This window comes from Rhinoraja longicauda, chromosome 35 (assembly GCF_053455715.1).
Source record: "Rhinoraja longicauda isolate Sanriku21f chromosome 35, sRhiLon1.1, whole genome shotgun sequence".
Classification (NCBI taxonomy): Eukaryota; Metazoa; Chordata; class Chondrichthyes; order Rajiformes; family Arhynchobatidae; genus Rhinoraja; species Rhinoraja longicauda.
Genome location: NC_135987.1, coordinates 9,438,322 through 9,466,284, shown reverse-complemented (window position 1 = coordinate 9,466,284; position 27,963 = coordinate 9,438,322). Strand labels below are relative to the sequence as shown.

Genomic DNA, 27,963 nt, shown 5'->3' with positions numbered 1-27,963 from the left:
GGCCACCAAGGGCAACAGCTGGACCAGTACAACTGGGGCACCTTCACCTCAGGCACACTGCAGGGGTTTACAAGGACAACTCATGCACACCTCCCCAAGGCCAATTAAGGACGATGGGAATGTCTTGAGGAAAATGCAGAATCAAAGAGGCTCCATCAAGTTTTTAAATAGTTTTTAATTTGTACACCATGGGTTCCACCAGGTTGTGTGATGAATGGGGCCCCTGATTGGCTGTTTCAGTCACATGAACTCTGACACGGCATGAGTGAGGTGTGTGACCTCTGGTTTGCACAGGGCACCTCGCCTTGTGTGTGGGCTGTATGGTGGACGGAGGTGGTGGAGAGAGCAGTGGGAGGAGGGGCAGTGGGAGGGGGAGTGGGGGCGACAGAGGGGAGGGGAGCGGGGAATGGGAGGGGGAGCTGAGGGGAGGGGGGTGGGGGGAGCTGAGGGGAGGGAGGAGGGGGTGGGGGTGCACGCGGTGTGCCGTCATTTCACCACTCGGAGTCTCGGTGCTGGAGTGGCGTGGCATTATTCCCATAACCAAGCCATGCTACGTTAGAAATGCACCACGTCCTTGGTGCCTCCCATTGCAGTCCCTTGCAACATATCCAGCAGTACATACTTGGACTCATTCTTAATGGTACTCGAGCTACAGTTGAGGGGCAACGTAGAGAGAGATAGATAGAGAGAGAGAGACAGAGAGAGAGAGAGACAGAGAGAGAGAGAGAGAGGGAGAGGGAGAGGGAGAGGGAGAGAGAGAGAGAGAGAGAGAGAGAGAGAGAGAGAGAGAGAGAGAGAGAGAGAGAGAGAGAGAGAGAGAGAGAGAGAGAGAGAGAGAGAGAGAGAGAGAGAGAGATGATATAGAAATAGAGATGAACATACACAGCAGACAGAGAGAGAGACAGAGAGAGACAGAGAGAAAGAGAGAGATACAGAGAGAGACGGAGATAGAGAGAGAGATAGAAAGAGAGAGAGAGCAATCCCTTAGCAGCCGGAGCTGGGAATCCATCACTGAGATGGTGTGGGAACCCGTAGCACTCTTACTCCCTGTCACTCCAACCATTCCCCCAGAAACACACGACACTGGCCAACAGCTGGGGCTCACAGCTGGAGTTGGCTGCCCAAGGCCAACAGCTGGGCTCAGGTGGAGTACAGCGTGAGCAAAGGGCAACACTGGAGCCCACAGCCACAACGCTGGTGACCAAGGGCAACAGCTGGTTCACAGCTGGAACTCCAGGTGAGGAAGGGCAACAGCTGGAGCGCACGGCTGGAACACCTGGTCACCAAGGGCAACAGCTGGAATTGGGTCACCGAGGGCAACGGCTGGAACTCTTGGTCACCAAGGGCAACAGCTGGAACTCCTGGCCACCAAGGGCAACAGCTGGAACTCCTTGTCACCAAGGGCAACAGCTGGAACTCCTTGTCACCAAGGGCAACAGCTGGTTCACAGTTGGAAGTCCTGGTCACCAAGGGCAACAGCTGGAATTGGGTCACCAAGGGCAACAGCTGGAACGGGGTGACCAAGAGCTGGTTCACAGCTGGAACACCTGGTGACGGGGTCAAGGGAGACAGGGTCAGTTTGGTGTGACATGGGGGGGTGGGGTTGCAGAGTCAACATTGGGGAGATGCTGCTGCTACTCTGGTCTGGGCAGGCTCCACAACAAGAGCGTGCCACTGCCACACGGCAGGGCCCGGGCTCCACCGCACGGCACAGACTGCGCGGCCAAGTTAATGTGTTCCTCCAGACTCCGTGGCTAGTTCCCTTCTGCTTCCAGCCCCACAACGTGGACGCAGCTTCGACACATAGAAAGTAGGTGCAGGAGTGGGCCATTCGGCCCTTCGATCAATATGATCACGGCTGATCATCCAAAATCAGGTCCTGCTTTCTCCCCAAATCCCACGATTCCGTTAGCCCCAAGAGCTAAGTCTAACTTTCTCGTGAATAGCGTGTCGCGGACGATGTCTAGTCCGAAGCCCTCACACCTGGTAGGTGTGTTATCTCTCCCATGGTGCCCTTGCACGTCCCAACCTCTGTACCCCTTGGCTGTGCCAGTGGCAGTACCCAGGACCGGGCTTAGTCGTGAGAGTGAGGCTGTGCCAGCGGTGGAGGTGCTGGGAGTTAATCTGGTGAAACACAGCACGTCCCAATAAACACCCGCTGCGGACAATAGGCACTAAGATCTTCACCAGAAATAAAGAAACATTATCTGATAAAACAATACAAAATAGTTTCCATAAACCACTATGGGGGCAACAGACTATTTGGTTTCTAATTAAATGCTTTAAATAAATGCATATAAATAATTTTCCTCTCGTCATACTCTTCCCTTGTCCCAGGTTCACAATGCAATGAAGGTTCAGCGGGCAGAATGTCCCTTTCCCAGGTCACAGTCTCTGCACTGTTCCTTCTTCAGCAGAAACGGTACCTCCTCCGCCGAGGCCACAGGCAGGAAGTCCGTGTTCTCGCCCGCTTGCTCCTCGCACTCGTTAATCAGTTCATAGTCCTCGGGCTTGTGGCTGGCCAGAGCCAGCAGCTGGATCTGCATCTGCACTGTCTGTAGTAGCATCTCCACCTGCTGCCCGTCTGCTACGCGCAGCGGTGTGTTAGGGGCGCTGGCGCTGCTCAGCTCGGCTGGGAAGGAGCTGGGAGAGGTCTGGCCCCGCTCCCCGTCCCGGCACTCCCCGTCCCGGCGCTCCGCCTGCACACGTGCACAGCCCTTCTCCCCAATCAGTGGGGTGACGGGCACCGAGGCCACCCAGCCCTGCGCCGGCCTGCCACTGTCTCGCAGCTCCAGCGGGCACAGCTGCACCGGTCGGTGGAAGGCTCCGCGCCGAGCTTCACTGGGACTCTGCGGGCACGGCCCCCCAACGGCAGCAGCTCTGCGGGGAAACAAGGTGGAGAGACCACCAGACAGCAATCAGCACAGGCAGAGAGGCTGCACAACATGAGGGAGGCACACACATACATGCACGCATGCACGCACGCACACGCACGCACACACATACACACACACACGCACGCACGCACACACAGACATGCACGCACGCACGCACGCACACACACACATACACACACACACACGCACGCACGCACACAGACATGCACGCACGCGTGCACACACACACACACGCACGCGCACACACACACACACACACGCACACACATGCACACACACCGTGCACACACACACACACACACATATGCACACACACACCTACACACACACACACGCACACACACCGTGCACACACACACACACACACACACCGTGTGCACACACACGCACAGTGCACACACATACATACTTACGCCAACAGACATACATACTTACTCACTCATACATATTTACACACACGCACAGTGCACATGCACACAGAGCACACACACACATTGCACACACATACACACACACACATGCATACTTACACACAGTGCGCATACACACAGAACACACACACACACACAGTGTGCACACACACATACTTACACACATATACATACTTCTGCACACATACATACACACATACACACACACAGTGCACACACAGTGTGCACACACACACACACACACACACACAGAGTGCGCAGCCACACACACACACACACACACACACATATATACATACACACCCACACTCACACACATATACACAAACGCACGCATATACCCACACCATACATATGCACAGTCTCGCACCAATATACACACTCATACATGTATATATAAATACATACACTTACGCACACCCTCACACAGAACACAGACACATACATAGTGCACACAAATAAACACACATATACATACACACATACTTACACACACACACGCAGAGTGCATACAGATACATACATACAAACGCACCCATACTCACACCACACATATATACACAGACACAGACACACACACTCACATACATGCAGACACACACACAATTATTTGCAGAGAAATACACAGAAAGGCATGCACATGTACTTTTACACACATGCAGGTATGCACATTTTTGCACACTCCGGCACACTCAATACCCACACACACACAGACACACACATTCTTCTTCCTTCCACATAAACGTACACTCACATACACTGATGTGGCACAAGGCCTCACGCACACTTCCACACACGTGAACATTTACAGACTCACGTACGCACAAACGACTCTCCTACCGTTTGCTGTCCAGCAGGTCATTGTCTGTTGGAAGTTGCTCTTGCATCTGGCTGCTTGTGCTGGGCGACTTCGAGGCTGGTCCTCTTCCAAGTGAACTCGGGGAACCGTGGAGTAGCGGAGGCGAGGGGCGTGGGCTGACCCTTGAGGACATCCTGCCTAGCTGCCTCGGGCTCAGCGACGAGGAAGGGTAATACCTGTTGGCCAGAGAGACTGTTACAGTGGTCACAAGCTTACTCCACACTGAGGCAAGGGAGCGATCCTGGCTCCAAACCCTGGCCGAAAGAGGAACAGTGGGTGGGTGGAGAGTGCTAGGTCCATCCCTCCCTCCCGTGATGGACTTTATTGTTCATTCGGTTTCAATCTGTGGTCCATCCTTGTGACAAGTGTGGCCCGGCCACTCCCTCTTCTCCTCTCTCCCATCAGGCAAAAGGTATAGAATTGTGAAAACGCACACCTCCAGATTCAGGGACATTTTGTTATCAGGCAACTGAGTCATCCTACCACAACCAGAGAGCAGTGCTGAACTACTATCTGCCTCCTTGGTGACCCTCGGACTATCCTTGATCAGACTTTACTGGCTTTACCTTGCACTAAATGCTATTCCCCTCTCATGTGCCTATACGCTGTAAATGGCTCAATTGTGATCATGTACAGTGTAGTCACAGAAAAATAGGTGCAGGAGTAGGCCATTCGGCCCTTCGAGCCAGCTCCGCCATTCAATATGATCATCTAAAAGCACCATTCCTGTTTTCCCCCCATATCCCTAGATTCCGTTAACCCTAAGAGCTATATCTAACTCCCTCTTGAAAACATTCTGTGAATTGGCCTCCACTGCCTTCCGTGGCAGAGAATTCCACAGATTCACAACTCTCTGGGTGAAAAAGTTTTTCCTCATCTCAGTCCTGAATGGCCGACCCCTTATTCTTAAACAGTGACCCCCGGTTCTGGACTCCCCCAACATCGGGAACATTTTTTTCCTGCATCTAGCCTGTCCAATCCCTTAAGAAGTTGATATGTTTCTACAAGATCCCCTCTCATCCGTCTAAATCCCAGTGAATATAAGCTCAGTCTTTCTAATAAGGTGTCTGAGATTCAAACCAGATGTGGTATAAAAGCCCAAGCAGCTAAGATCTCTGCCTTCCTGAACATTTCTGAGACCAGGCCTGTCTACAGCAGGCAAGGCAAAGTACTGAAAAAACATCATCGACATTGTGGCCGCTAAATCCTCCACTTTTCATCATCAGTGTTCTCTTCCAGCCCACCAGCCCCAGTGTTGAATTCCATCTTCCATTTAGTCGCCTGACTGGTCAAAGTGGAGAAGGGGCATTCGGGATGGGGTAGAGAGGGCTACGTGTTGATGGCACGCACAGAAACAGTGGAAGAAATATTCCACCGTAGAAGCTGACCCCTCTCTGTCAGTCACCCCCTGCCTTATCTGTGGAGTTGACAGCCAGGAATGAACAGGTTAACCTATGATGAGTGTACATCGGCACTGGGCCTGCACTCGCTGGAGTTTAGAAGAATGAGGGGGACCTCATTGAAACGTACAGAATAGTGAGCGGCCTGGATAGAGTGGATGTGGAGAGGATGTTTCCACCAATGGGAGAGTCTAGGACCAGAGGTCATAGCCTCAGAATTAAAGGGCGTTCTTTTAGGAAGGAGGAGAAATTTCTTTAGTCAGAGGGTGGTGAATCTGTGGAATTCTTTGCCACAGAAGGCTGTGGAGGCCAAGTCAGTGGATATTTTTATGGCAGAGATAGATAGATTCTTGATTAGTACGGGCGTCCGAGGTTATGGGGAGAAGGCAGGAGAATGGGGTGAGGAGGGAGAGATAGATCAGCCATGATTGAATGGTGGAGTGGACTTGATGGACTGAATGGCCTAATTCTACTCCTATCACTTATGATTTTATGATCTATTGTTCCCATATTGGCATCTCCACTGCCAGGGAACGTGCAAAGACAGAGCAGGTACAAGACCATCTCACTACCAAGACACTCGCTAGTACCACCCCTTCCCCTCCCCTACCTTTTTAAAATCTAAAACTAGCTTGTTCCCTCGCCCTTCCTCATTCTCTGACCAGTCTGATTGTCCCCCTAATTACATTTTAAGTCTGCATGCTTCGTTGTCACCTTCTCCTAGCTAACAGTGATCTATTCTTCATTTTCCTTGAGCCCCATCCCCTTTGATATCTCGTTTTCACACCTTACACTTCCGTATCTCTGCGTCTCCCTCTCCCCTGATTCTCAGTCTGAAGAAGGGTCTCGACCATTCCTTCTCTCCAGAAAACAGGTCCTTTTCAGAATGGCAGGCAGTGACTAGTGGGGTACCACAAGGCTCAGTGCTGGGATCCCAGCTATTTACAATATATATTAATGATTTGGATGAAGGAATTGAATGCAACATCTCCAAGTTTGCGGATGACACGAAGCTGGGGGGCTGTGTTAGCTGTGAGGAGGATGCTAGGAGGCTGCAACGTGACTTGGATAGATTAGGTGAGTGGGCAATTGCATGGCAGATGCAGTATAATGTGGATAAATGTGAGGTTAACCACTTTGGTGGCAAGAACAGGAAAGCAGACTATTATCTGAATGGTGGCCGATTAGGAGAAGGGGAGATGCAACGAGACCTGGGTGTCGTGGTGCACCAGTCATTGAAAGTAGGCATGCAGGTGCAGCAGGCAGTGAAGAAAGCGAATGGTATGTTGGCATTCATAGCGAGGGGATTTGAGTATAGGAGCAGGGAGGTTCTGCTGCAGTTGTACAGGGCATTGGTGAGACCGCACCTGGAGTATTGCGTACAGTTTTGGTCTCCTAATCTGAGGAAAGACATTCTTGCCATAGAGGGAGTACAGAGAAGGTTCACCAGATTGATTCCTGGGATGGCAGGACTTTCATATGAAGAAAGACTGGATAGACTCGGCTTGTACTCGCTGGAATTTAGAAGATTGAGGGGGGATCTTATAGAAACTTAGAAAATTCTTAAGGGGTTGGAGAGACTAGATGCAGGAAGATTGTTCCCGATGTTGGGGAAGTCCAGAACAAGGGGTCACAGTTTAAGGATAAGGGGGAAGTCTTTTAGGACCGAAATGAGAAAGTTTTTTTTCGCACAGAGAGTGGTGAGTCTGTGGAATTCTCTGCCACAGAAGGTAGTTGAGGCCAGTTCATTGGCTATATTTAAGAGGGAGTTAGATGTGGCCCTTGTGACTAAAGGGATCAGGGGGTATGGAGAGAAGGCAGGAACGGGATACTGAGTTGGATGATCAGCCATGATCATATTGAATGGCGGTGCAGGCTCGAAGGGCCGAATGGCCTACTCCTGTACCTATTTTTTATGTTTCTATGTTTCTATGCTGCCTGTCCGCTGAGTTACTCCAGCATTCCGTGTCTATTTCCGGTTTAAACCAGCATCTTCAGTTCCTTGTTTCTGCTTCGTCACAGCTCTGGATAAGTGCTGGAGACTTCCCAAGAAGAAAGACAATCTTTCAACGTGGATAATCGCATCACTTTCTAAATCCGAGGCCAAACAGGCTCCTACTACCACAACCCTTGCACCTTTGTCTTTCCTGACCTTAGTACATTTTGAAGTTTTGATCCTTCTCTCTTAATTCTCTCCAAAATCCTTCTCAGCATCCAAAACATAGAACAGTATAGCACAAGAACAGCCCCCCTTCGGACCACAATGTCTGTGCCGAACATGATACAAGCTAAACTAATCTCATCTGCCTGTACATATAACCATATAACCATATAACAATTACAGCACGGAAACAGGCCCGTTCGGCCCTACCAGTCCACGCCGACCATTTTCTCTGACCTAATCTCATCTACCTGCTCTCAGACCATAACCCTCCAATCCCCTCCCATCCATATACCTATCCAATTTACTCTTAAATAATAAAATCGAGCCAGCCTCCACCACTTCCACCGGAAGCTCATTCCACACAGCCACCACCCTCTGAGTAAAGAAGTTACCCCTCATGTTACCCCTAAACTTTTGTCCCTCAATTCTGAAGTTATGTCCCCTTGTTGGAATCCTCCCCACTCTCAAAGGGAAAAGCCTGCCCACGTCAACTCTGTCCGTCCCTCTTAAAATTTTAAAAACTTCTATCAAGTCCCCCCTCAACCTTCTACGCTCCAAAGAATAAAGACCCAACCTGTTCAACCTCCCTCTGTAGCTTAAGTGCTGAAACCCAGGCAACATTCTAGTAAATCTCCTCTGTACCCTCTCCATTTACATGATCCATATCTCAATGCACTTTCAACTTACCCATCCCCCACAAATCTGCCCACTCATTTTCTTAACAGCCACAGCTACGCATGCGATTTTAAAAATAGCATTAAATGTGATTTCCTTTCATGAGGACTTCACACGGTGCAGCAGATCAAATTAAAGAGAGATTCTGGCCTCAGCGAGAGGGGAATATAAGAGAGGTATACTTACAGCATTAATACAGTGAATGCACGAACCACTGGCCACCCCTTCCTTCCATTCTGGCATTAAAACGCAAAACAACCCATTCACGGCCAGCAAAAGAAATAAAGATTCGTAAAACTATAAAATCACTCGGCATAGAAATGAGCTTCCTCTACCATCTTATCCTCGCTTAATTTAGTTTAGAGATACAACACGGAACCAGGGCCTTCTGCCCAGCGACCAGCGATCGATCCCCGCTCACTCATGCTGTCCAACACCAGCGCCAAATCTTATTCATTTACACCAAGCCAATTGACCTGAACAAACCTGTACGTCTTTGGAGTGTGGGAGATTTTTAGATTTTTTTTTTAGGTTTAGAGATACAGTGCAGAAACAGGCCCTTCGGCCAACCGGGTCCACGCCGCCCAGCGATCCCCGTACATTAACACTATCCTACACCCACTAGGGACAATTTTTACATTTGCCCAGCCAATTAACCTACAAACCTGTACGTCTTTGGAGTGTGGGAGGAAACCGAAGATCTCGGAGAAAACCCACGCAGGCCATGGGGAGAACGTACAAACTCCATACAGACGGTGCCCGTAGTCAGGATCGAACCTGAGTCTCCGGCGCTGCATTCGCTGTAAGGCAGCAACTCTACCGCTGCGCTACCGTGCCGCCCTTTAGCGATACAGCGAAGAAACAGGCCCTTCGGCCCACCGGGTCCGCGCCGCCCAGCGATCCCCGCACACTAACACTATCCTAAGCAGGGACATATAGTCAGGAGGAAACCGAAGATCTCGTGGAAAACCCACCGGTCACGGGGGAGAAGGTACAAACTCCGTACAGACAGCGCCCGTGGTCAGGATCGAACCCGGGTGTCTAACGCTGTCAGGTGGCAACTCTACCGCTGAGCCACCGTGCTGTCCATGCCAAACTGGAAATGTAACTATACTAGTCCCGTTTGCCTGCGTTAGGCCCACATTCCCCATGTGCTGTTCCTATCCAAGTACATGTCCAAATGCCCTTTAAACGTTTTAAGTGTATCTGTCTCTGCCACCTCCTCTCGCCACTTGTTCCACGTCACTAGGAAAAAAATACCCCTCAGATCTCATAGAACATGTAACAGTACAGCACAGGAACAGGCCCTTCGGCCCACAATGTCTGTGGTCAACATGATGCCGTGCTAAACTAATCTCATCTGCCTGCACATGATCCAAGCACCTTCTTTCCCTGCATACCCATTTAAATTTCCTCCATATCTCTCTCCTCTCAGCTTAAACCTTTGCCCTCTAGTCTTACACTTCCCTGTTCTGGAATAAAAACCATTTTGACTATCTATCCTGTCTATGCCCCTTACAGTTTTGCAAACTTTTTGTAAAGTCACCACAAGAGCCTCTTAATTCCAGAGAGAATGAACCCAGCCGTTTCTATGCAGATGCTGGTTTACACAGAAGGTAGACACAAAATGCTGGAGTAACTCAGCGGGACAGGCAGCATCTCTGGAGGGAAGGAATGGGTGACGTTTCGGGTCGAGACCCTTCTTCAGACTGAGAGATCTGAATGGGAAACAGACAAAGTTAACAGCAAAAGTTGGCAGCCCGAAGAACTGGGAGAAGTTTAGAATTCAGCAACGATCAACCAAAAGACAGAGGGAGGGAACAGAAATTGAGTGTGAGAAAGAACTTGCAAGAAGCATAGAATTGTGTAAAAAAACTACACAATGTGTAAAAGTGAGAACTGAATGCAAAAACAGGTCTCCATGGACAGATTAGGGGATATTTAAAGTAGGGGAACAAAGAATTAGAAGTGGAAATAAACAAATTATTTGAAGATAGACACAAAATGCTGGAGTAACTCAGCAGGACAGGCTGAGTTTCGGCTCGAGAAGGGTCTCGATCAACTGAAGTCTGAAGAAGGGTTTTGACCCGAAACATCACCCATTCCTCTCTCCAGAGATGCTGCCTGTCCCGCTGAGTTACTCCAGCACTTTGTGTCTATCTTCGGTGTAAACCAGCATCTGCAGTTCCTTCCGAAACAAATACTTTGGTTCTGTTTGCATAGAAGAAGACACAAGTCAACTTTCCAGAAATGCTCGGGCAGCAAGAGTCCAATTAAAAAGTGCAATTGGTTTAAAAAAATAGGATTTTTGTAAAATGAGTGCTTAAGAAATTATTTGAAATGAAAGTACATAAATTGCTGGAAAATAATGCATTACAATGTACTAATCGGGATGGCCATGACATTCTTTGGTTGTCATCTTCCAATATACTACAGATTATGGAAACATCTATAGATTGCAGGGTAGCAGTTATCATTCTATTATTTAGAGAAGGAAAGAGAGAGAAAGCAGGAACATAGTCGGGTCACTAGCACTCGTTGTAAAGGATCTATTAACAGGATACTTAAGAAATATCGGACAAAGTTAACACGGATTTATGGAAGGGCATTGTGTTCTTACAAACATACTCTTGATTTCATGTCAGAGGAGTACAATTAAGCCATTCAGCCCATCGAGTCTACCCCGCCATTCAGCCATGGCTGATCTGTCTTTTCCTCTGAAATTCTGCCTTCTCCCCACAACCTTGTTTTTTGAGGATGTGAGAGGTAGAACAGACAATGGAGGACTAGTGGATGTGGTGTTGTTTGGATTTTCAGAAGGCCTTTCTTGATTGTTAGAGGCCTTGGATTCACAGTGGAGGTATTAGGCTTTGGAGAGATTTTGTGATGAATGTGAAATCCCTTTTTCTAGACCCATGTTGATCAACAGATGACTTTTCCTGCTCGTTCCTCGAGAGTAATGAGTTGGGTTGGCTTTGTTGGGGATGTTTTCAACGTGTATTTACCTCTGCGGTTTCCCCAATGGTTTTTGCGGTGGCGAGGATTTGGCTGGGGACAATCCAGCAGCCGAGAACTGCGATTCCAGAACTTTCCGCCGTTCGTCCCCTATGTTGGTGCCTGGCTTGGTGTACTGTAAAACACAGGAACATTAGCTCAGGGTTAGGGAGAAGCTCGCCTCGTCTCAGCAACCCTCTGTTAGCACCACCTAGGAGCTGAGTCTGTCCTCCTACCATTGACATGGAGGCTCCCCTGTAGAATATAGTCAAGAGGATTTCCTGCTCTCCTGGTAACTTCGCTCGAGTCAAGAGAGGGTCAAAAGTGTTTCATTGTCATATTAACCGAACAATAAAATGTCTACTTTATGCCTAGCAGGATAATATGCCTGTTAGCACAATACTCATAGATAGCATATAATACACAAAATAATATTCAATACATTAATGTTAGTGTGGCACAGTGGCACAGCTGGCGGAACGCATGCCTCAGGGTCCCAGGTTCGATCCTGACCTCAGGTGCTGTCTGAGTGGAGTTTGCACGTTCTCCCTGTGACTGAAGAAAGGTCTCGACCCGAAATGTCACCCATTCCTTCTCTCCCGAGATGCTGCCTGACCCGCTGAGTTACTCCAGCATTTTGTGAATAAATACCTTCGATTTAAACCGTCATCTGCAGATTTTTTTCCCTACACTCCCTGTGACCATGTGAGCTCCCTCCGGGTGCTCCGGTTTCCTACCGCATCCCAGAGACGTGCGGGTTTGGAGGTTAATCGGCCCTCTGTAAAATAGCCACCTCGTGTGCAGGGAGTGGATGCAAAAGTGGGACACCAGAGAGCTGGTGATGTCAGTGTGGACTCGGCAGGACAAAGGGCCTTCTTCCATGTTGTATCTTTCAATCATTGAGAATGCAACCTAATCCCAGGAGGTCAGGAGATATGAAACGTGGTGGAATCCGTTCACAAGGTGTTTAGCTTCTGGTACATCCCACTGTCCAGTCAACAATATAAAAATAAATGATAGTAAAAGGATCGGCACGGTGGCACAGGGGTAGAGTTGCTGCCTTGCAGCGCCGGAGAGCCTGGTTCGATCCTGACTACGGGCGCCGTCTGTACGGAGTTTGTACGTTCCCACCGTGACTGCGTGGGTTTTCTCCGAGATCTTTGGTTTCCTGACTCCTTCCAAAGACGTACAGGTATGCAGGTTAATTGACTTGGTATAAGTGTAAATTGTCCCGAGTGTGTGTAGGATAGTGTTAATGTGCGGGGATCGCTGGTCGGCATGGACTCGGTGGGCCGAAGGGCCTGTTTCTGCGCTGTATCTCTAAACTAAACTAAACTAAGCTAAAAACAAAAGAAATGCTCATGCTGGAAATTGGAAACAAGAATAGAAAGTGTTGGAAACTCTCAGCAGATCAGGGAGAATCTGCAGAAAGAGAAACAAAGTTAATGTAAGAAGATAACTGCAGATGCTGGTACAAATCGAAGGTATTTATTCACAAAATGCTGGAGTAACTCAGCAGGTCAGGCAGCATCTCGGGAGAGAAGGAATGGGTAACGTTTCGGGTTGAGACCCTTCTTCAGTCTGAAGAAGGGTCTCGACCCGAAACGTCACCCATTCCTTCTCTCCCGAGATGCTGCCTGACCTGCTGAGTTACTCCAGCATTTTGTGAACAAAGTTAATGTTTCAGGTAGCTGATTCTTATTCAGAACTGTGAAAGAGAGGAACCAAGATTAAATAGCAAAGGTAGGGGAGGGGAAGGGGTGGAACAAAGTAATTTATCTGAAAGGGTGAGGTGACGATTGATATCGAGATAAGTCGTTAATTTGGCATTTAAAGAGTGATAAAAAGGTCTGATGCGTGTCAATAATAGATCAGTGTATGCTAATAGAAGGGGAAAAATTAACTGAGCCAAAGTCACAGATAATTTACAGAAAAAGGACATAGACACAATGCTGGATTAATTCAGCGAGTCAGGCAGTCTCTCTGGAGATAAAGAATGGGCCACGTTTCCTGTTGGGCCCCTTCTTCAGACTAGGCCAGTTTAGTTTAGTGCAGAGATAGAGCGTGGAAACAGGCCCTTCGGCCCACTGAATCCGTGCTGACCAGCGATCCCCGCACACTCACACTATCCTACACACACTAGGGGCAATTTACAACTACACCAAGCCAACTAACCTGCAAACCTGTGCGCCTTTGGAGTGTGGGGGGAAACCAGAGTTCCTGGAGAAAACCCACGTGGTCACGGGGAGAAGGTACAAGCTCCATGCAGACAGCACCCGTAGTCAGGATCCAACCCAGGTCTCTGGCTCTGTAAGAAAGCAACTCTACCACTTGGTTAAAATGGTTAACCAATGGTTAATAGACCTGTTTGTGTCTGGTTGGGTTCTCAGAGGTCAGAGAATTGGATATTGAGCTGGGAAGACTGCAATGTTACCCGTCAGAAGATGCGGTGTAGTAGTAACAAAGCCTATTTGACGCTGTCACTTCCAAAGGAGCTCTCTCGTCCCAGCCGGCAGCTGCTCACCTTCTCCAGGGGCAAGACGCTCTGATGAGGACTGTCCGGTCTGTTCACATCCGCGGCGTTCAGACTGTAGCTCTTTGCAAAGCGAATCTCCTTGCCTTGGACTCGCAACTTCTGTCTTTGTTTTCTGGTGAAACAGAGAGCATTTTCACGCCCTGCAAACCTCAGCAGTTAGCCCGTGAGCTGTGCCACAGAAGGCCCTGGAGGCCAAGTCAATGGACACATTTAAGGCAGAGATAGATTGACTCTTGATCAGTACGTGCTTCAGGAGTTATGGGGAGAAGGCAGGAGAATGGGGTGAGCAGGGAGAGATAGATCAGCAATGATTGAACATGGGGGGTAGACTTGATGGGTGGAATGGCCTAATTCTGCTCCTATCACTGATGAACTTATGATTGCTACATGCACTGCACTGGGTGAAAGGGAGACAATCTACATTGTGCTTGTAGATTCTGCACAAGTCAAGCACATGGCATGTAAGATGGAGACCTTCCTTCATGGCCAGTATTGCCCCGTTAAAATCGCTCTCCTCAGTTTTGCATTGTGATCCAGAAAGTTATCAGATCACTGGGAAAATGAATTAAGTTTAGACTATGAGTTTCTAGAAGTACAACGTGGAAACAGGCAGAGAGAGAGAGAGAGAGAGAGAAGAGAGAGAGAGAGAGAGAGAAGAGAGAAGGAGAGAGAAGACAGAGAGAGAGAGAGAGAGAGAGAGAGAGAGAGAGAGAGAGAGAGAGAGAGAGAGAGAGAGAGAGAGAGAGAGAGAGAAGAGAGAAGGAGAGAGAAGAGAGAGAGAGAGAGAGAGAGAGAGAGAGAGAGATAGAGAGAGAGAGAGATAGAGAGATAGAGAGAGAGAGAGAGAGAGAGAGAGAGAGAGAGAGAGAGAGAGAGAGAGAGAGAGAGAGAGAGAGAGAGAGAGAGAGAGAGAGAGAGAGAGAGAGAGAGAGAGAGAGAGAGAGAGAGAGAGAGAGAGAGAGAGAGAGAGAGAGAGAGAGAGAGAGAGAGAGCTAGCGCTTTGGAGTGTGAGAGGAAATCGGAGCAGCTGGAGAAAACCCACGCAGGTCACGGGGTGAACGTACAAACTCCGTACAGGCGTCACCCATAGTCGGGATCGAACCCGGGTCTCTGGCGCTTTAAGGCAGCAACTCTACCGCTGCGCCCCTGGTTCAGATTCGGCTGGGGTGGTAGCACCACAGTTAGTGCCGCTGCCTCACTGCCCTACCATCATTCTCTCACCTCCAGGTTTCCCCACCCTTCACAATACCATCAATCTGACTCCCAACAAGAAAAGTCTCGACCCGAAACATCACCGTTCCTTCTCTCCAGAGGTGCTGCCTGTCCCGCTGAGTTACTCCAGCTTTTTGTGTCTATCTCCGGTTTAAACCAGCATCTGCAGTTCCTTCCCACACAAGAACATTTATTTCCATGCAATAACTCTAAGTGAAACTGAACTAAATTTTGCTGGTCTTGAGAACCGGCAAATAAAAAATGCATGAGAAACCTCTTACAGTGGCTAGGAACTGTGAGAACAGCAGGCGTGAATATGACTTAGACTGAAGGGATCGAATGGGGGTAAAATCCTCGGAGATTTAGAATAGTCCCAGATTAAATGCACCAATCTGCTCTGCTGGGCTTGGCTCAATAATATGAGTGACCACACTCCAAATGCAACATACCCCAAGGAAGGGCGGGGAAAAATTCACCGGGCGGCACGTTGGCGCAGCGGTAGAGCTACTGCCTTACAGTGCCAGAAATCCAGGTTCAATCCTGACTATGGGTGCTGTTTCCACAGAGTTTGTACGTTCCCTCATGACCTGCATGGGTTTTCTCCGATCCTTTTTTAGATTTTTTAAAATATTTTTAGAGATACAGCGCGGAAACAGGCCCTTCGGCCCACCGGGTCCAGGCCGCCCAGCGATCCCCGCACATTAACAATATCCTACACACACTGGGGACAATTTTTACATTTACCCAGTCAATTAACCTACATACCTGTACGTCTTTGGAGTGTGGGAGGAAACCGAAGATCTCGGAGAAAACCCACGCAGGTCACGGGGAGAACGTACAAACTCCGTACAGACGGCGCCCGTAGTCAGGATCGAACCTGAGTCTCCGGCGCTACATTCGCTGTAAGGCAGCAACTCTACCGCTGCGCCCTAATCGTCAGTTTCCTCCCGCACACACCAGAGAGTACAGGTGTGTAGGTTAATTGGCTTGGTACAAATGTAAAAAATGTCCCTCGTGTGCGTAGGGTAGTGCTAATGTGTGGGTATTGGCGGTCGTTGCGGATTCGGAGGCCCAAAGGGCCTGTTTCCACGCTGTTTCTCTAAACTAAACTAAACTAATCTAAAATGCAAGTGTGATTGTGAATCATCCTGGAGCCCTCGACACACTGGGTGGGAAGTGTCGATGCCTCCGAGATAGCATGGCTTGAGATCAATCCCACCCAGAAGCATCCTTGCCCACAAGCCTGGCACCACATGCAGTGAGTGGCAACAGGGCTGTGCCTGACAGATTGCCAAGGCTTTAGGATTGCCGTGGAGAGTGGGAGAGATCTCAAGGATGTTGCTCCTAGCAACCCTGCAGTACAATGGAATGCCTGTGATTTGCACTGTGAGCTGCAATGTAAAACGCTTTGCTGCGGGCTACGCCTGGCTTTGGTCTATGGTTGGGGGGCCCACAGCTCATGGCAGAGTGATTGCTGATGAGAGACGGACAAAATGGCAAATCCGCCCAGGATTTGAGTTTAGGAGCAGGGAGGTTCTACTGCAGGTCTACTGCAGTTGTACAGGGCCTTGGTGAGACCGCACCTGGAGTATTGTGTGCAGTTTTGGTCTCCTAACCTGAGGAGAGACGTTCTTGCCTTAGAGGGAGTACAGAGAAGGTTCACTAGATTGATCCCTGGGATGGCGGGACTTTCATATGAAGAAAGACTGGATAGACTAGGCTTGTACTCGCTGGAATTTAGAAGACTGAGGGGGGATCTTATAGAAACATATAAAATTCTTAAGGGGTTGGAGAGGCTAGATGCGGGAAGATTGTTCCCGATGTTGGGGGAGTCCAGAACCAGGGGTCACAGCTTAAGGATAAGGGGGAAGTCTTTTAGGACCGAGATGAGAAAACATTTCTTCACACAGAGAGTGGTGAGTCTGTGGAATTCTCTGCCACAGTAGGTAGTTGAGGCCAGTTCATTGGCTATATTTAAGAGGGAGTTAGATGTGGCCCTTTTTGCTAAAGGGATCAGGGGGTATGGAGAGAAGGCAGGTACAGGTTACTGAGCTGGATGATCAGTCATGATCATATTGGATGGCGGTGCAGGCTTGAAGGGCCGAATGGCCTACTCCTGCACCTATTTTCTATGTTTCTATGTTGAATGTTTCCACTGAACATAATGGATGTGGGTGGATGGATGATCCAATGGTGTAGTGGTAGAGTCACATCACAAGGAAACAGGGCCCTTGGCTCACCTTGTCCTTGCCGACAAAGATGCCTCACCTCATTTCCAGACCCCTTGCCTCTGGGTCTATATCATAAGTTCATAAGTTCTAGGCCACTTGGCCAATCAAGTCTACTCTGCCATTCAATCATGGCTGATCTGTCTTTCCCTCTCAACCCCATTCTCCTGCCTTCTCCCCATAACCCCTGACACCCGTACTAGTCAAGAATCTGTCAATCTCCACCTTAAAAATATCCATTGGCCAGGCCTCCACAGCCATCTGTGGCAATGACCTCCACAGATTCACAAATGAAATTCCTTCTCATCTTCCTTTTATTGTGAGGCTATGGCCTCTGGTCCTGGACTCTCCCACTAGTGGAAACATCCTCTCCACATCCACTCTATCCAAGCCATGTCAGGGCTTCCCACTGGCGTCAGTGATTTATCCAGCACAAAGACAGGCCTTTCAGCCCAACTTGTCCGTGCCTACCAAGATGCCCTATCTAAGATAATCCCATTTGCCCGCATTTGGCCCATATCCTTCTAAACATTTCCTATCCATATACATGTCCAAACATCTTCTAAACGCAGTCCGAGTATCTGCCTCAACTATCTCCTCTGGCAGCTCATTTCATAGACCCAGGGAATGAAGCACTAATGAAAATGAGGTGGGGGTGTCAGGGAATGAGGCACTGATTAACTGTTCTATTTGGGAAGAGAGGACACCAACAAGGACATTGAGCTGGGCGAGCAATGGCCAGAGGATGGGAGGCAGAGTGGCGGAGGCAGGAGGTCACACGATGGAAGCAGATGGTGACCACATGCTGAAGGTACATTGGACACCAGTGGCCAGGAAACAGAAGCCCACAGACAGCCTCTGACTCAAAGTGCTGGAGTAACTCAGAAGGTCAGGCAAGCAGCTCTGGTGAACATGGATAGATGATACTTTACAGTCGGGTCTGGACCCGAAAGGTCACATCTCCATGTTCTCCACAAGGGTCTCCTGACTTGCTGAGTTGCTCTGTCACTTTGTGTGATTTTGGAAATCAGCATCTGCAGTTCCTTGCGTCCACAGACTTTCAGATTCAGCCACTTCACCAAAACCCATGGGATGGAGGGGAGTGCAAAATTCCCAGGGAATGGTGGAGATCGGACTGATTCCCAGGGATGAAGGAGGTTGGCAACATCTCCACGGATTGAAGTAAACGGACAAATCTCCATTGCTTCCGAGAGTAGCTTCCGAGAGTTGGAGAGGTAGGATTTATTACCACAGGTAGGGAGGTCATGTGGCAGTTGGAAAGACGTTGGGGAGACCACATTTAGAATATCATGTTCAGTTCTGGGCACCGTGTTATAGGAAAGATATTGTCAAGCTTGAAAGGGTTCAGAGAAGATTTATGAGGATGTTGCCAGGACTAGAGGGTGTGAGCTACAGGGAGAGGTTGAGGAGGCTGGGTCTCTATTCCTTGGAGCGCAGGAGGATGAGGGCTGATCTTATAGAGGTGTATAAAATCATGAGAGGAATAGATTGGATAGATGCACAGGATCTCTTACCCAGAGTTGGTGAATCGAGGACCGGAGGACATAGGTTCAAGGTGAAGGGCAAAAGTTTTAATAGGAATCTGAGGGGTAACTTTTTCACACAATGGGTGGTGGGTGTATGGAACAAGCTTTCAGAGGAGGTAGTTGAGGCTGGGACTATCCCAACGTTTAAGAAACAGTTGGACAGGTACATGGATAGGACAGGTTTGGAGGGATATGGACCAAATGCAGGCAAGTGGGATTAGTGTAGCTGGGATATGTTGGCCAGTGTGAGAACGTTGGGCCGAAGGGCCTGTTTCCACACTGCATCACTCTATGACTCTATGTGGAGATTTGCCCAATTCCAAGATGTGGAGTGACTGCTGAACCCAGTAGATGGAGGAGACTGGATCAATCTCCGTGCACAGATCTCCAACCAGAGTGTGGAACAAATGGACCGGGATAAAGGGTCAGATCTGGTCTCATCTGCATTTTCTTTCTCAGTCTGCAGCAGCTGTTCAGATTTGCTTGGCAATATTTTCTGATCTCCAGTCATCCTGACAAGACGATAGATCAGAATCCATTAACGATGTTGCCACTCTGACCAGCGCTGTGCTGGGCTGTGGTCTCCTACACTCTGTGTCCACGGCCCCAGGGTGACCAGGCAATTTTATCATCGTCCGTACCGAGCCAATCGGTCTGAAAATATCACCCCAGTCCTCCTGAGAGTGCAGTCGTTGCTCGTTTCAATGAGGAGTTTTACTGCTGCGGTGACCTGATTGCCAGTGTTTTAATTAAATTTAATTATCTCTCTCCCTGTTATTGCATCCGACTGGAAAACTGGTGATGACAGCGGCTTCGATGAATGGCCTGGCCTGGACAGAAATGAATTTGTCAGGGCTGTGATTTCAGGAGGATTGCTGCCTTCCATCTGATTGTACATCAAATAAATAGACAGGGCATTTAAAATTAATTAGGCCTCGGACTGATCGCGCGCCGGTCGAAAGCAGAGGGACTAGATGGAGAGGCTCTGTATGAATATCTCTTGGCTCAGCCAAATGGGGAGAGGCTACAACGAGATCGCGCCTGGATTAGCCAGGAAATAGTCTCAGTAGTTTCCTGATAGAAAATAGGATGGGGTGCAGATAGGATAGACAGTCAGAACCAGCATGGAAATGTCAATCTCAATCTCGTTGTACCCCTGTACAATGACAATAAAGATATATTGTATTGTAAAAAAAAGGATACAGGACATAGCTTTCAGATGAGAGGGGCAGAGTTTAACCCGTTCAATGCCACCACCTAGTATATTCAGGTCATATAGTCAAAGAGTCATACAGTGTGGAAACAGGCCCTTCAGCCCAACTTGCCCACACCGGCCAACATGTCCCAGCTACACTAGTCCCACCTGCCTGCGTTTGGTCCATATCCCTCCAAACTTGCCCTATCCATGTACCTGTCTCACTGTTTCTTCAGCGTTGGGATAGTCCCAGCCTCAACATAAGGTCATGGCCAAGAGTGAAAAAAAAAAATTGGCAGTGAACAGATTAAAGGAGGTAGTGGAGCAAAGTTTTCTACACAGAAAGCAGTGGGTGTCTGGAACACGCTGTCAGGGGTGGTGGTGAAGGCAGATATGATGGTGGAGTTTGAGAGGCTTTTGATCTGCAGGGATTGGAGTGATCTGGATTATGTGAAGGCAGGTGAGATTGGATTATCTTGGCACAGACACTGAGGGCCAAAGGGCCTGTTTCTTCGCCGTGCCATTCAGTGTGTATTGATCAGTGTGAGGCTGTACATCAGGGAGGCTGTGTGTATGGGTGGGATTCATGTTGGGGTGAGTAGTCAGAAGGCAGCCCACAGTCAATGGACAGCCAATGTCCAGGGAACGTGTACCCCAGTGAGAGTCATTGCCTGTGGAGATCACAGCACCACTAGGGGACTCCTTCCCCTGTGACGGTCAGTGTATCTAGGACCCACTCCCCGAGTGAGCGTCAGGGCTTTGTGGGCTAGGTCTGGCTCTTTAGTAGCTCGGTCTCCCTTCAGGACCAACCCTCTGACAGGAGAGGGCTCCCTCTATAGCTCGACCTTGTGGTGTTATCTTGCGATCCCCACCTCACACATCGATAGTCCCTCAGTGTTACACTGGCCCAGGTTCTAATCTCAGTGACGCAGCGCAGGAGTGAACTCACAACCTAGGACCAAGGCCGTGAGAGGGCTCCCCTGCTGAGCAAACAGACAGCAAACGCATTATCACGGGAGCGGACTTATCCAGGTAAACTGGACACAGTGGATGGAAACTGGCAGAGCTCACGGGAAGCCTGGGGACTTTCAGACAAGGTTTAAGTGCCACAGATCCAGCAGGAATGGACTTACTTTGTTTTGAAGTAAAGAACCACGCAAAGCATCCCGACCACTGTCAGCCCGATTGTGATGCAGGTTATTGACATAATCTGTCGCTGGTACAGATCCTCGCTCTCTGTGGACAGAAACACAGGCAGAGAAAATCACCATTTGTCACACCAGCCTGGGAGTGCCCTCGTGACCAGGCACATCGATATGAACACTTACTTTCAGAAGCATTCTCATTACGATGGGTGATTTGTGTGGTCACACTTTTGTATATATGTGGTCTGTTTTCATGTGTGTGTGTGTGTGTGTGTGCACATGTGTCTGCGTGTTTGTGCAATTTTATGTGTGTGCATTTATCTGTGTACATATTCATGTGTGTTCATGCTAATTGTGTGTGTGTGTGTGTGTGTGCATGTATGTATGTATGTATGTTATACATGGAGGTATACTTGTGTGTGTACTTTTCATGTGTGTGTATATGTAGTGGTGTGTTTCATGCATGTAGTGGCGTGTTTCATGCATGTAGTGGTGTGTTTCATGCATTCATGTGTGCACGTATGTGCAAGTGCCTCTACACATATCGTATGTGTGTCTGTATTTGCAGGTGCTTCCGTGTGCATGTGTGTGCGCGCGCGTATGTTGTACCTCTGTACAATAACAATAAAGATACATTGTATTGTATGTGTGCATGTGTTTGTGTGTGTGTGTAATGTGTGCTTGCATGGATGTGTGTATGTGCATGTGTGTGTGCATGTGTGCACGTTTGTGTGTGCGCATATGTGTGTATGCTTATGTGTGCATGCACATGTGTGCATGTGTATTTTTGTGTGTGTGCTGGCTGAGTAAGTGTGTGTTTGTATATGTGCATGTGTGTGTGTTTGTGTGTGGATGTGCGTGTGTTTGTGAGCATGTGTGTGTGTGTGTGTGTGTGGTAATGTGTGCTTGCGTGCATGTGTGTATGTGAATGTGTGTGTGCATGTGTGCACATTTGTGTGTGCACATATGTGTGTACGCGTATGCGTGCACACACATGTGTGCATGTGTTTTTTTGTGTGTGTGCAGGCTGAGTAAGTGTGTGTTTGTATATGTGCATGTGTGTGTGTTTGTGTGTGGATGTGCGTGTGTTTGTGAGCATGTGTGTGTGTGTGTATGTATGTGCGTGTGGGTGAGTGCGTGTGTGTATGTGCATGGATGGGAGTGTGTGTGAGCATGTGTGCGTATGTGTGTATTTTGATGGATAGGATGATCTCTTCGACCTGCACTTTCATCGTGTGCTTATTGCAGAGTTTTGCTTCACTCGGCTGAATCGCACCACATGCAACCCCCTGTTCCCATTGACGGGGTGCTGGGAATGCATGGGGTTCACATGGCGGCTGATGGATTCAGTGAATGGATTCGACCAGTTCAAACCCAAATCACACCCACGCCAGGCCTTTGATTTAGAATGCACACATCTACAAATGGAATTCATGAAAATGAAAAGCTAAATTAATTTTGCTGGAGTGTTGCCCTGAGGGTTCAAAGTGAGGATCTGGGATTTGGGAGGATTCCAAAGCCAGGACGGGAGGTGAATCAATGTCCTGGAGGACCGAGGGGTGAGCCGTGTAATCAAGCCCAGGATGGATGAGAGAGCACCGCTTCTCAGAGAGTTGAATGGAGCAGTGCAGAGGAAGCTTCAATCAACATTTAACATGTGCTGTACCCATGCTGGGGATCTTCAATGGTGCCGTGTAGAAGGAGCCCTAACCTGCATGAACATGGAATAGGATTGTGGGGAGAATAACATGGGATCAATGTAAAGGGTAGTATAAGAAAATAACTGCAGATGCTGGTACAAATCGAAGGTATTTATTCACAAAATGCTGGAGTAACTCAGCAGGTCAGGCAAAGGGATGCTTGATGGTTAGTACAGAGTTGATGGGACGAAGGGCCTGTTCATGCCATTGTCCAGATTGGTGGATGTGTTGCTAGAGGAGGCAATTTGTAGATCTGGTCTTGGTCAGCACGGGGGACAATGACACGGGTGGGGGTTGGTTGACTGTATTATTGAAAGTGATTTTTTTCCTGGATGAAGATGTGGAATAACTGAGAATGGAATTCCTAATGGCGATAAGGAATTGATCTCGGAAATTAGGGTTAAAGACTGGCTGTGAACAAAGGGGAAAAGGTCCAAAGAAGAACTGGATTGCGTGCAGTCATGGACAGGTAAATGTGGGAGAAGCAGCCCTAATTGGCATCACAATGGTGCGACTGATAGGAATGCTACCTGACAACCCCAGTGACCCAGGTTCGATCCAAAGATACTAGAGGAGCAAGATAGACCACTCGACCCTAAAAACAGTAGTATGTCACGGCGCCATTTTAGTAGGCAGAAACTTGCAGAAACATTTAAAAAGAAAAATAACAAAAACCTGTGAATTGACAGATGAGATATATTCTGCATTTCAATGGTGTCATCACACCTACCGTTCCCCTAAAACACTGATTACACTGCGAGAGGCACAGCGAACGGTGGGTTTTGCCTACTAAAATGGCGGACGTTACGCTCCTTTGCGTACTACACTTCAGTATAGGCGATTTCAACGGAGTGGTCCATCTTGTTCCTCAAGTATCTTTGGTTCGATCCCAGCCACCGATAATGTCTGTGTGGGATTTACATGTTCTCCCTGTGACCACGTGGGTTTCCTACATTCCAATAATGATTGGGTTAGTTGGTTACTTGGCCAATGGGAACGGTGCCTGGTATGAAAGTGAGTGGGAGAATCAGTGTGTGGGGGGGGGTGATCGTTTTCTGGGGAGGGTAAAGTGGGATTCAGGTAAATGGATGCTTGACAGGTGGTGCCGATGCAATGGGCCGAAGGGCCTATTTCTGTGCTGGATGTCTCCATGATTCAGAGATATCTGGATGACTAAAAGTTCTGGCAGCTCAGTGATAAAAGGAAAACAAATGGGGGTCAATGAGAGTATCACATGGTAGAAACGAGAAAAGATCTTAGAGAAGCAAAGAGTCAGTGTTGAAATAAATTAGCAGTTTGCATAAAAGGGAATTTGAATATGCAAGAGCACTATCAATAAAAGACTTATCAGATACTTGTTAGCTGAATAGAACTAAAATTCTCATCTATCAGAGGAAGCAGAGAAATAGCTGAGGCACAAAATGTTATTTTACATTTCCTTTCACTTGAAGGATTGCAAGTGCAACAGGCTTGTTCAAAAGGAGGATAAATCCAGGCCAGTTTAAATCGGTGAGAGGAAGCTTCCAACAACATTAAACGGGGTAAAGATTAATTGCCACTGGGCAAGCAACACACAGGGAAAGAGAGGAGGCGGAGATAGGCGATGGGCAAATCCCGACTGTCTTTGTTGGACTTTATTCACAAAATGCTGGAGTAACTCAGTAGGTCAGGCAGCATCTCAGGAGAGAAAGAATGGGCGACGTTTCGGGTCGAGACCCTTTGTTGGACTGGTCACAGAGAAACATAACAGAGGCCCGATCTGTGGTGTTGAGTCATAGCGTCATGGAGTCAGACTGCAAGGGAACAGGCCCTTCGGCCCAGCGCCCATGCCAAGTAAGATGTCCCATCTACACAAGTCCCACCTGCCCGCGTTTGGCCCATATCCCTTGAAAGCTTTCATATCCAAGGTCCATGTACTTAAAGTTCCAGAAGGTCTGAGAAAGTGCCTCACAAAACACTTGTTAGCAAAGCTCAACCCCTAAAGCTAAAGGAGCATGAATATACCATTGGCCTTGGACAAGGAAGCAAGGAGTCATTATGGTCATTTGTTTCTCAGACTGGAGACATGTGCAAAGCCAACTTCTCAGGATTGGCACCAGGACCATTGATTTTCTTGGTACACATATTCATCTTTTAGATCTGGGTGTGCGGAATAAGCTTTGCAAAATCTGCAGATGAACCAAATCTTAGAAGTGGTTAGGAACAGTGAGGAACAGTAGACCTATGGACCGAGTGCACTATGGATTAGTGTGGATAGGTACGTGATGGCTGGAATGGACTCGGTGGCCGAAGGGCCTGTTTCTGTGCTGTAAGGACTCTGTGAAAGTGATCTGATCAGGGAGTGCTGCTTGAATGGATTGTGAAATTGAATGTGGTGATGTGTGGATTGGTATGTGATGGGAGGAGAGATACCACAAGATGGAACAGTATAAATCTACACGGAGTGCAGAAACTGAGACCTGTGAGTGTGTGCTCAAACCTTTGAAGGTGCCGGGTCAGTGAATAAAGTGACTGGGACCTCGTGGTGTTATAAATCGAGACATAAAGTACAAGATCCCGGGAAGTGATAGCAAGCATGGACACCGATCAGCCAAAACATTATGACCACCTGCCCAATATGCTGTTGGTCCTCCGTGTGCAGCCCCATACGCAGCAGGGTGCGATGCACTGTGTATTGTGACACATTCCTCCCGTGACCACCATTAAAATTTTCTGTGACTTGTGCCACAGTCGACCTTCTGTGGGTTCGGACCAGACGGGATAGCCTTCGTTGCCCTCACGCATCGATGAGCCTTGGGCGCCCAACACCCTGTCTGTCGCCGGTTTGCGGTTTGTCCCTCCCTCGGACCACTGTCGGTAGGTACTCACCACTGCTGACCGGGAGCACCCCACAAGCCTTGCCGTTTCAGAGATGCTCTGACCCAGTCGTCTGGCCATGACAATTTGGCCCTTGTCAAAGTCGCCCGGGTCTTTACTCCTGCCCATTTCTCCTGCATCCAACACATCAACTTCAAGAACTGACTGTTCACTTGCTGCCTAATATATCCCACCCCTTGACAGGTGCCAGTGGTCATAATATTTTGGCTGATCGGTGTATTTACGATACGATACAATAGAACTTTATTTATCCCAGGAGGGAAATGAGTCTGCCAACAGTCATAAAACACAAGATACATGAAACATGAAATTAAAGTGACGAATGGAATGGATTGGGGATGTGAAAAGATTTTTTGGGGGAGGGGGGAAGGTTGAGTCAGTCTATCCCACGACAGAAGGGGGAGGAGTTGTACGGTTTGATAGCCACAGGGAAGAAGGATCTCCTGTGGCGTTCTGTACCACATCTTGGGGGAACCAGTCTGTTGCTGAAGGTACTCCTCAGGTTGACCAGTGTGTCATGGAGGGGGTGGGCTGTGTTGTCCAAGATGCTCCGCAGTTAGAGGAGCATCCTCCCCTCCAAGACCACCTCCCATGGATCCAACTCCGCCCCCAGGACGTAGTTCTGTACTTGAGTTCGGAAACTGGCTTGCCACCAGCTGGACTCTGTTGGCCATTTCTGGGCATCTGACTTCAGGGTCACGAAGGCATAAGAAAAGGCAAATCGAGCACTGACAAGAAAAGGCAAATCGAGCACTGACGAGAAAAGTCTCAAAGATAAGGCGCCGGGTTTGTGGAGATTGGGGAGGCAGGGATTGTTCGAACAGAGACGTGATTGAGGTATTCAAAATCAGGAAAAGTTGAGATACCGCACATAAAAACAATGCTTCCAGTGGATGAAGGGTTGTTATGCAAAAGTTAAAGGTGATTAATGGGAAAAAACAAAGACAACAGGGCATTAAATTATTCAAGGCAGCAAGTGACTGGCCTCGGACATACATTACGTGATTGGCCTCGGGCATACATTACGTGATTGGCCTCGGAAACATTTAATAGATGCCTCTAAAAGGGATGGATACATACTGGGAGAAATAAATAGCAGAGATGTTGAGCAAAAGTGGGACTAATTGAACTGCACTTTGGAAGGGCCAAAGCAAACAATGAGCTGAATAGTTTTCTTTGTGTTATTCGACAGTGCAGGATCTTGACAGCAATTATAAGCCGCAGTTACATGTTTGATTCACTGAGACAGTGAGAGAGAGGATGAGAGAAAGAGAAAGTGTGTGCGTGTGTGTGTCAGTGTATGTGCGTGTGCGTGTCAGTGTGTGAGTGAGAGTGTGTGTGTGCGTATGCGTGTGAGTATGGGTTGTGAGTGTGTGTGTGTGTAAGTGTGTAAGTGTATGTATGTATGTGTGTGCATGTGTGTCAGTGTGAGTGTGTGTAAGTGTGTGAGTATGTGTGTGTGTGTGTAAGTGTGTGTATGTATGTGTGTGTGTGTGTGTGTGTGTATGTGTGTGTGTGTATGTGTGTGTATGTATGTGTGTGTGTATGTATGTGTGTGTGTATGTGTGTGTGTGTGTAAGTGTGTAAGTGTGAGTGTATGTATGTGTGTGTGTGTGTGTAAGTGTGTGTATGTATGTGTGTGTGTATGTATGTGTGTGTGTGTATGTATGTGTGTGTATGTGTGTGTGTGTGTGTGTAAGTGTGTGTATGTATGTGTGTGCACGTATGTCAGTGCGAGTATGAGTGTGTGAGTGAGAGTGTATGTGTGTGTGTGTATGTGTGAGTGTGTGCGTAAGTGTGCAAGTGTGAGTGTATGTATGTGTGAGTGAGTGTGTGTGTGTGTGTGTGTGACAGAGAGAGAGAGGGTGTGTGTGGGTGTGGTGTGTGCGCAAAAGTGTGCAAGTGTAAGTGTGAGTGTATGTATGTGTAAGTGTGTGAGTATGAGTATGGGAGTTTAAATGTGTGTGTGTGTGGGAGAGTGTGAGTGTGTGCGTGTGTGTATGTGCGTGCATGTGTGTATATGTGTCAGGAGTAATTAGTGTGTTGGGGTCAATTTGAGGAGTCAATGTTAGTATGATGTGAGTACAATGTTACAATAGTACC

At 48.3% G+C, this 27,963-nt stretch overlaps 2 protein-coding genes across 2 annotated transcripts in view; both read right to left on the bottom strand.

Moving 5' to 3' along the window:
• The window catches only part of LOC144609888 (pro-neuregulin-3, membrane-bound isoform-like), a 437,458-nt gene that overhangs the window by 350,098 nt on the left and 59,397 nt on the right, over positions 1 to 27,963 (bottom strand). The gene's annotated exons all lie outside the window — the stretch shown is intronic.
• Positions 156 to 21,369, bottom strand: LOC144609889 (pro-neuregulin-3, membrane-bound isoform-like). Its single transcript, XM_078428271.1, has 5 exons — positions 21,272 to 21,369; positions 13,945 to 14,068; positions 11,432 to 11,556; positions 4,169 to 4,363; positions 156 to 2,880 (listed from the first exon to the last, which is right to left on the bottom strand). Exons 1-5 carry the CDS (start codon positions 21,343 to 21,345, stop codon positions 2,358 to 2,360), a joined length of 1,041 nt encoding a protein of 346 aa, XP_078284397.1. The 5' UTR covers positions 21,346 to 21,369; the 3' UTR covers positions 156 to 2,357.